The 9,072-nt window shown below is 43.2% G+C and overlaps 1 protein-coding gene across 1 annotated transcript in view; it reads left to right on the top strand.

The window, feature by feature from the left end:
• The window catches only part of ZNF706 (zinc finger protein 706), a 6,050-nt gene extending 297 nt beyond the window's left edge, over positions 1 to 5,753 (top strand). The window contains exons 2-4 of the mRNA XM_026050017.1: positions 2,088 to 2,224; positions 3,384 to 3,491; positions 4,097 to 5,753. Coding sequence (XP_025905802.1) covers positions 2,090 to 2,224; positions 3,384 to 3,479 — 231 coding nt within the window. The 5' untranslated portion in view covers positions 2,088 to 2,089 and the 3' untranslated portion in view covers positions 3,480 to 3,491; positions 4,097 to 5,753. The remainder of the gene's footprint in view (positions 1 to 2,087; positions 2,225 to 3,383; positions 3,492 to 4,096) is intronic.
• Positions 5,754 to 9,072: the final 3,319 nt, after the last annotated feature.

Raw genomic sequence — 9,072 nt, 5'->3', positions numbered from 1 at the left:
GAAGCGGCGGCCGCGGCCTGTGCGGGGCCCGCGCAGCCCCCGGCCGCCTCCCCGCTCTGCTCCGCCGCGTTGCCCGTTCCCCTGGGGCGGGTTTAGCCCGCCGTTGAGCGCGGCCTGAGCCCGCCCTAACCTCGGCCGTCGCGAGCGGGTTCATGCTCCTGGAGCAGATGTTTTTGTTGGGGTCTCCTTCTTTGTGCCTGAGCCGAGCGCGTGTGAGCCCGGCGTGACTGAACTTCTGCAGCGTGGTAGTTAACGAGCCCCTTTCAAGGCACCGAAACACAGGGATGAGTGTTCCTTTATTGTCGCATTTCTTGCTAACTGTATGTGAATCCATCATTTCCATCTGGAGTTCTTTCACTCTTGGAGATGTGCTGTGATGTGATAAAATAGAACTGAAATCCATGTAACTGTTGCGAGCAGCTGATTAATTTGCTTTTTCACTGGAGGTGCAGGGCTCTTGTGAGGCCCTGGACGTTGCGCAGCAGGGGCAGCGGCCGCTGGGAGCATTGACAGTGAAACCCAAGCTGGTATTTTGGGCTGCTGACACTTGATACTGTGTCCCACGGAAGCTCCTGAGCGCTAGAAACTTTGTATTTCCGGATGGTTGTTAACCTTGAAGGCAACAAAGCTAATTCTGCRGCCTGTCATATTAAATAGCTATAGATGTATGTGAACTGGTGRGTTTTTGTCTAGAGAAACTGACAGGGAGAAGAGGAGGGAAAACACAAGATGTAGCATGATGTTTGTGCAGAGCTGGGTGGCGTGGCTATGTACGGTGAGAAAAGTGGCCTTGCTTGGCCCAAGAGGTGCCTTTTGGTCCGAGAGGGCCCTTTTGGGTCGGACCTCCCCTTGATGAGGTGGAGAGTGCTGCGATGCTGAGGCATTGCCAGGCACAGTTGGCATCCCATGAAAACTTTGCTTCTGTGGTGTTTAAGAGCCCCTTTTGTAGGTATTCCCTGGAGCTCGGCCRTTGACTAGATAGGCCGTTCGCCTTGCCATGGAAAACTCCCTTCCCGTGGGAAGGACGGTGTGGCAGAGCTGCTGCATCCGTGCAGTGCGTTTTCATGAAACGCTGCTGAACTGCAGGTTCATACAGGGGCATTAACCAACAAGGCAACTTCCTGTCCTCATTAGACTTTACTCATCATCCTGAAGCAACAGTTATTAGCTGGAATGCAGGAATCCAGCACTTCCAGGAGAGTCGCACAGCTGGATAATGCGTGGGATGCGAGGGGCTGTAAGAAAGATGGTAGCTGCAAGTGGGCAGCCGGGTTGTGTAATCACCCTTTGGAGTCTGCTTTCTTGGAGCTCCTGAATCCTGCCTGGCATCTGCTCTGGGGGTGGCAGGCGGGTTGGACTGGATGGCCTGGTAGGCTGCATGCAGGTACCCTTGTAAAATACGTCGTTTTTGCTGCTCCCTGAAATGCAGATTAGCACCTAATTTCTTCCTTTTCATGCTGGGCCTTCTAATGGCAGGTGGCAGCAGGGCCTGACTCCTCCATGCTTCTGTTTTGTACAGAACTACTGTTGTAGGGCAACTGACAGGGGCAGCTGTACTCCCTTATTTCAAAAGACTATGCATGTAAATGCATGGAAGGTCAGCTGGAAATCAGAGGATGGCCTTGAATAAAGAACGTGGTCATGTTGTTCTTGCTGTTGCTGATCCCACGGCAGTTCACAAGCAGGTACACCAAAAATGCCCTGCTTTGTCTCCCTTGGAAGCTGGCTTGCTTTCCACAAGTAATAGTTGAGTCTTAAGTTGAAACACAAARCAAAACACAGAAATAGAGATCAAGTAAAGTTTTATTTGCTAAAAACATGTTTCAAAGGTAGAGCTTGAAGCTTTGCAGAAGCGGAAACCTTCAAATGGATTAAGTGACTTTAGTGAATGCACTTAGAGAGATGCTAAAACTGGAGAGTCCTCATGAAAAGAGCTTGAGCAGATGCCTGTTTTATATGAGTTATGGGAGTCGTAGGCCTAACAGGAAGAGCACTTGACTGCTTCTGTCCGTGGCTGTGGCTTCTGAGCCGGCTGGCAGCAGTAGTTTCTCACATACATAGACTAAATGTCTTCTTTTTGTTTGTAGATATGGCTCGTGGACAGCAGAAGATTCAGTCGCAGCAGAAAAATGCCAAAAAACAAGCTGAGCAAAAAAAGAAGCAAGGACATGATCAGAAGGCTGCAGCCAAGGCTGCCTTGATATATACCTGCACTGTCTGTAGGGTAAGAGGCGCTGAAGGCGAAGCATCCATGTGGGCAGGGCTTTCTTGCAGCTTATGGCAGAACTTTTTAGAAGMTGGTATAATGGCAGCAAAAACCTTTCTGAGTGGCTAGCTCTAGGCATTCCTCTCTGTTGTGCTCCTAATAGGAAGTTGTGACTCGTTTGCAGGTCGTTCACTCAGTTGAGTTGATAACTCTAAGAGTCCATGCGGACACGCGCGGCTCTGTTCTGCGCAGCTCCTTGTCCTGCCTGGTGGGTGGCAGGGCCCGCRTGGGTGTCACTGTGTCCTGCAGAGCTTGGGATCCATGGCTTCCCGCACAATGCGCACACAGCGATGTTCCTCTGTGCTGGAACTGCCTGCCCTGGCACCCCTGGTTATAACCCCCAGTGGAGAGGGGAAGGAGTTGCTGCATGATGCCCAAAGCTTTAATCCAGGTGGGATGTGCAGTAACTTTCACTAGAGTGAATGACTTGACAAGCGAACGCTAAGGAGACTGTGGTCTCCTTCTGGCTTATTTCCCGAATGTGCCAGTTTGGGACCTGAAGGATAAACTTGTGTTTTTCACCCAAATAGCCAGTTCTATAGAATGGATTTGTCACTCTTAATATCTATAGTAAGTTTCCAAATTAAGGACTGCCCACCTAACTCCTTGTAACCAGCTGCTCCTTCTGTGAAATGGGCACTTAATGCCTGCAGGAGTCTAGTGACCATGGTCGGGGGTGGTTTGTGCCATGTAGAGGATCAGCCTGTGCCACACAACTCCTGAGCCTTTCCATTAGCAGAGTAAACACCTTTCATAAAGATCTGATTCCAAAAAGGATAAACACCTTTTGTATTAAAAAGGAAGGTGGTAAAGCAGCACATACTTCACATGCTGTTTTGGTGGAAGACTTAAGACCTGCAGGACGGTTTCTTGTAAGAAAATACTGATGACAAATGTGTCAAGAGGGTGATGCTATTGCTTAGAAGTAACTCTCTGATTCTGAGATCAAATATTCTTAATCTACAGCTAAAGTAGTGCTTCTATCAGTAGAGATATGATTCTGTTCATTGAGATTTTTTTTTTCTTGGTAAAGCAAATTAAAATGTATTGGGAGAAAGTTTTTGTAATATCATTTAAGTCTTGTGCTGTGCATAAAGTTGAATATCTCTTTAATCAGACACAAATGCCGGACCCCAAGACCTTCAAACAGCACTTTGAAAGCAAGCATCCTAAGACTCCACTCCCTCCAGAACTGGCTGATGTTCAGGCGTAAAGTTGTCYACAGGTCATTACATTAATTTCTAAATAATATTCTGAGAAAGTTGTATTATATACTGCTTTTTATCTCCAGCTAGCGAAGTATTGGAACTTGCTGCTTTTTCTTTAATATGAAAATTAGCTGTAGTTTAAAATTACACCCTGAACTGTTAAGCATGAGAAGAGAGCTAACGCTTACTTAAGTGAAAGGACTGTGGCATTTCTCTGTGCAAAGATGCTGTCTTAAAGAGAATGAAGGTTATTTGAAATGGTTGTTCTTGGTTATAAAGAGATATTACTTGTTTTTGCCTTGAACAAAGTATTTGTAGCAAACAYAGTCTGCCCATTGCTGCAAAACGCTTAATAGCTGTTTAGCATGTGCAGTGATGGGGCTTTTTTCTTCCTAAAGTTATGGAAGAAGATATTTCTGCATCCAAACATAAAATATAACCTCTGTATTAACCTCTAGAGAGTTTCTGAATAGCCAGTTGTTAGGCTGTAACTGAAAAAGAAGTTACAATGTAAAAGGCTGAAATAAGGTAAAAAGTACTAGTATGGTATTTCATTCACTCAAAGGAAAATGCCATTGTGAAAGAGTTCAGCTTAACTGAGTTATTCTTGTTTTTTTTATAGGTGAAGTCTTGGCACCTATTGACTCTTCTACTGTCAGATCTTACATAACAAACCTGCAGCTGCTTTTCTAAAACTGTTGATCAGCAAAAATGAAGGGGCTACAGAAACATTCATATTTTTATGCTGTTCCCTCTTGGGCTTCATGCAAAGACAATTCTGTGTAAATGTACAGTTGTGCCCTACTTGGAAATCCTGAAAAATCAGTCCATACTTATTATAAAAAAATTTTTTACAATTGTAATTATATTGATGTTCATATTGTGTAAAATAACTCATTTAATAAAGTAGTACTTTGATTTTACAGTATCACAGATGAAATGCTTGTAGAAGTTCTGTTTCAACTTTCTGCATTATCTGCCTTATAAGATCCCAAACAAAACAGAGACCAAGTGGAATCTTCCCCTTCCTGCCAGAACGTKAGCAGTATCATTCCACTGAAAGTTAATGTACATGACAGTGAATTAATCTCAGGCGAAGAGGGAAGCTGCTCAGCTTTATTGTTTGGTGTGCTCTGGGCTTGAGCTCAGGCACCAGTGCTCAGACCTTGGCTCAAGAGTAAACTTAGCGGCTGCGTTAGGCTGGGGAGGCTCCTTCCTCATGCTGCTGTTCAGCGTGGGTGAGTCTAGGRCTACAGGCTTCGCAGAACGGGATTCCCGTGGCACAAGGGAGCCCCTTCCTTGGAGTCGTGCCTGGAGAGGCTCTTGTTGGGCAGGTGATCCTCATGGCTAAGGAAGCAGAAATGTGGTAGAGTCGCATGCTTTGGGCACAGGGGCTCAAGCAATGCTCACCACTGGCATATCAGGTTAAAGTAACTCTCCTCTTAGTTATAATACTGATTTAAAAGGTTTTTTTAAAGATATTTGAGCTGTCCACGACACAGGTTGTCCCTTAAACAAGTTTAGTTATTTCAGTAACAGCTCTCCAAGAAATATGTAAAGCAGCCAGCCATTAATACCCCTGCTTCACAGCCAGCTTAAAATAAGCCTACTGGAAGAGAGTCAAAGTAGCTGAAATCATACTGTTAGTTTTAAGAAATMAGCTGTGATTAAGGTTTCATTGTCAAGGAGAAGCTGGATAATGGCACTGTGGCCAAGAGCATTTGACAAGCTCAGCGTAATTAACCTTTGTGTCTGGGCACTGTTCTGATCCCAGATGCACAGCATGAAGTGACAGAAAACAGCAGAATTGTGCTAGAAGGTCTCCCCTCCACATCTGGGGTGGGCTTGTTTAACAGCTTAAATTTTGAAGTTGCGGTMAGAAACAGCACTAAAATAGCAGTGATTATTGTGGTTACAACTGATGTGAAATAACTTTGGCAACCCAAGTAACCCTTGCTTCATGGTGAGATTCTCTCTCTGACCTTCCAATGGCTTCCTGAAATCCTAGACCATTGTCTCCAAGACTCTTTCACTTAAAAGGATGCACTTGGTATTTTATTACAGCAAGTCAAAGCCTTTCTCCACTTGTTTGCTCTTTAATGAACTATTCTGTGAGACTAGCTCCTTGTCCTCCTTACTGTGACAAGTCTCTCTGAAAATACTCACATTGACATGAAGTTTCTCTGAATTATAGTCRCTCTGGGATAACCTGTGATAACTTTATAGATATGTTTGTTTTCCTCTGGGAGTATTCCACTACTGCACTTGTACACCTGACATCAGAATGTAACCCTTCATTTATTTTTTTATTTAATGTTTTCAATAAGCATTTCCTGACAGACTGGCTCCCAAGAGGCAAGAAATCTGCTCTCAACCTTTGTGCTGGATGGGGGAGGAGTTTTTAAATGTTCCAGTGCTGCAGTTTGTCTAAAAATATGCCCAGTGCAGACAGATTAAGGAACCTCTTGCACTTAACTGGTATTTGATAATCTGCTTTTACTTTGGAAGATGTTTGGGGTGCTTCCCTATAGCTTGACCCTAAGGTGAAGTTTATGTTCCTTCAGTTTGGATTGTGCAGCATATTTTGTTTCCTAAACAACTTCTCAAAATRAGCACTTAAGAGCTGGAAAGCTCTATGTCTTGCAGGATGGATGAATTATGTTAAATTGTTCTATTTTCAAAACTGTATGATGCTCAGTGCAAAGAATACCATATGAAATGATTTTTTTTTATGTAGTAGAAGTCAAGGGTGATCTCCAATTCAGTAAGACCTGTAGTTGAAGTGGTTGTAACTGAARATACAGTAACACATTCAACATCTGACTGAATTGTTTTGAAGGCTTTATAAGTATAGTGGGAATGCTGTCCTACGTGGGGGAGTTGTCATCAGTTAGAGTATTTACAGTACTCCTTGTWCCTCCAAGTTCAGAGGAAGGTCTCGGAGTTCCCTATCATCTTGTCCTGATCTGAAGGATGGCACCTTGTTATCTGGCTAAAGACACAGTTGTGCATTGTAATGTGCCTGATTAAAGAGAATTTAAAAAACTAAAATGGAAAATGTGATATTTCATGCCTGCTCTTAAAAACAAGTATTATTTCACTTCTAAAATGCATTTTATGAGCAGTTTTGGAGCTTGAAGCTGTCTAAAAGGAAGAAAAATAGGTGTGGAAAAATTCCTGTGGTTTCCTGAGCAAGATTTATCTTTGTGCAGGGACAGCTTCTAGGTTAAGTATTCTGATATTATTGTCAGTGTGGTTGTCAGCTGCGATGGAGATTGTGGAGTACAATTTTAAAATGTGACTTTGGCTTTTCCGGGGTTCTTTTTAAATGCCATCTAAAAATAAGAGCAGGATTTACAAGCTTTTGGGAAGAAAATTCACCTCCAATCCTAGAAAAAGTTAGTCTGTTTAATCACAATGAGGTCACCTCGGTGACTACGGAATAATCAGTAAGAGCAGCTTAACAATTTGTCTTAATGCAGACTTGCCAGGTAAAGTAAAAGTACAGAAACTTGCCCATATCTAAGAAATACTGGGTTTTGCTGTCAAAATGCTGTGTGGAGAACCTGAAAGGGGAGTGAAAGAGTGTTTCTATGTAGCCTTAAGGAAATGCTTGGCCTTACGCAGCGCTCTCAACCAGCCCCTGGAGACTCTCCCTTTTGGTTCCTCGCTGTTAGGCTGAAAACACTTCAGCTCAACTAAAGCTAATGGCCAGGGCTGTTTGCAAACCACAGACTGGTGGTGGAATCTGTCAAGTTTTGGTAAACTGCACAGAACTGTTTTGTATCTTCATAACGTTGACTTAGTAGATTTTTTTTTGCTTTTATCACCGGACACTCGTAGGATTGATGTCTGCCTTTTGTTCACCATTTTCCCAAAAACAAGTTGGAGAGCGTTAGGTTTTGTTGAAATCTTCGTCTTCCTGCAATTTGACCACTGAAGTGGATTGGTCTTGCAGAGTTCACAAAGCAGGTAAAGATCAGCCTGTGTTTTTATCTATTTGACTGCATTCTGCTAAATGTAACTTAATTTGCCTATTTAGCACCTCAAAGGTTTTGCAGTGGAATTTGAATTCACTTCTGAAACTTAACTTTGTACTTGTTCAGTTTATGATTTTCTGTCTTCCGTAGCATCTCATCAAAGAGGTTACTCAAGTTGTCAGTGTCCAGAAAGGTAACGTAAATGCACAGAAAATAAAGTTCTGTATGTGTATCAGTACTTTATTGCACTTTATGTCTATTAGTACTTTATTTGGAAATACTTAATGTATAGTTCTTGTTTTATGGCTTTTGGTGTAGATAAGATACGCTGGAGATTTCCTGAAGGAGTTGCATTATTTAGGTAGCTTTCAGTAAAAGAGTAGGTTGGATGATTGTTTTGAAACTCTTTGTTATGAGCTTTCTGGGAAAGGACGGATTTGTATCCATTCCAACATTGTTATCCAGCATGAGTCTGTTGGACTATGCAACTTTATCTGAAAATGACTGTGCATATAACGTTTAAAGCTAAGTTCTCTAGTTAAGTGCTGATGGTGCAGCCAATACCAAACTACTCTCCTTTTGGCTGTTAAAAATCAAACATTATGTGAGATGTTACTCTATGTTAGAGATCTTTCAAGGAAGGAAAGCCTATAGAAAATCCCAAGGAGTTACCTAGCCCCTCACTTTGCTCCCAGACTAGTCCCCTTTGCTCACAGGACTAGTTAATGGCTCTCACTAGTTAATGGCTTCCCACGAAAGGGATTCCATGACTCCACACGTGCCAGTGTTGAACCTTACAGCAGGGAAGTGACCAAAGCAAAAAAATCCTTGTGAGTTGAGTTAATTACTGTGCTCACTGGCAAAATACATGATGAATAGTAGTAGCCTTAAATGAGCATTGCTGTCTTACCCTTTTGTTCTTGTAAGTATGTGCAGTTAATTCCATCGGTTTTATGCAGATTGTGTCTTCTCATCTAGGATTTTTTGTGCTCGCCTCTGGATCAACTCCAGTGTGGACTCTTAAATTGTATTGCCCAAAATGCAGCCCACAGTGCTGGCTGAGGCTAGTGCACAGTAGATAAAGCTATTAGCTCATGGGACTTTCATATATTAGTTGCATTAATATGTGCCAGAATTACATTTGCCTTTTGCGAGTGCATCACATTCACTTGGATTCAACCTGTGGTTTGCAAATGCTCAGGGTCGTTTCTGTACTGCTACTGCGCAGCCTGCTCATCTCCAGGTGTGTTTGTCTTCATATTTGGTGTGTCCATACCTGTTGTTAATGGATCTCCGACCAAATTTACCAAGAGCAACATTTTATTCTTGTCTACTAAACCATTTGTGGCTCATCCAAGTATGGTCCTATGCAGATGTCCTCTTTTCCTCCATCACATGAGTTGTTAATGACTAGGTTTGACTGGACAGACTCCCCTTGAGTATCATCCCAGCGTCCCGGTGAGCCGCTGGCAGCGGCTTTTTGAGGTTATGRTTTACAGCTGTCATCCTCCTTGTGACAGGTAGGAATTGGTGCTCACTAATTCATCTGTGAGGTGCTTGCACAGTTGYTGTGTCGGAAGGCTGTGGAGCAAGTAAGATCTCTGCAGCTGGTGCTCCT

The sequence above is a fragment of the Nothoprocta perdicaria genome, unplaced genomic scaffold, assembly GCF_003342845.1.
Source record: "Nothoprocta perdicaria isolate Ctin4 unplaced genomic scaffold, notPer1 scaffold_64, whole genome shotgun sequence".
Lineage (NCBI taxonomy): Eukaryota > Metazoa > Chordata > Aves > Tinamiformes > Tinamidae > Nothoprocta > Nothoprocta perdicaria.
The sequence above is the reverse complement of the archived record's forward strand: the minus strand, read 5'-3'. Positions and strand labels throughout refer to the sequence as shown.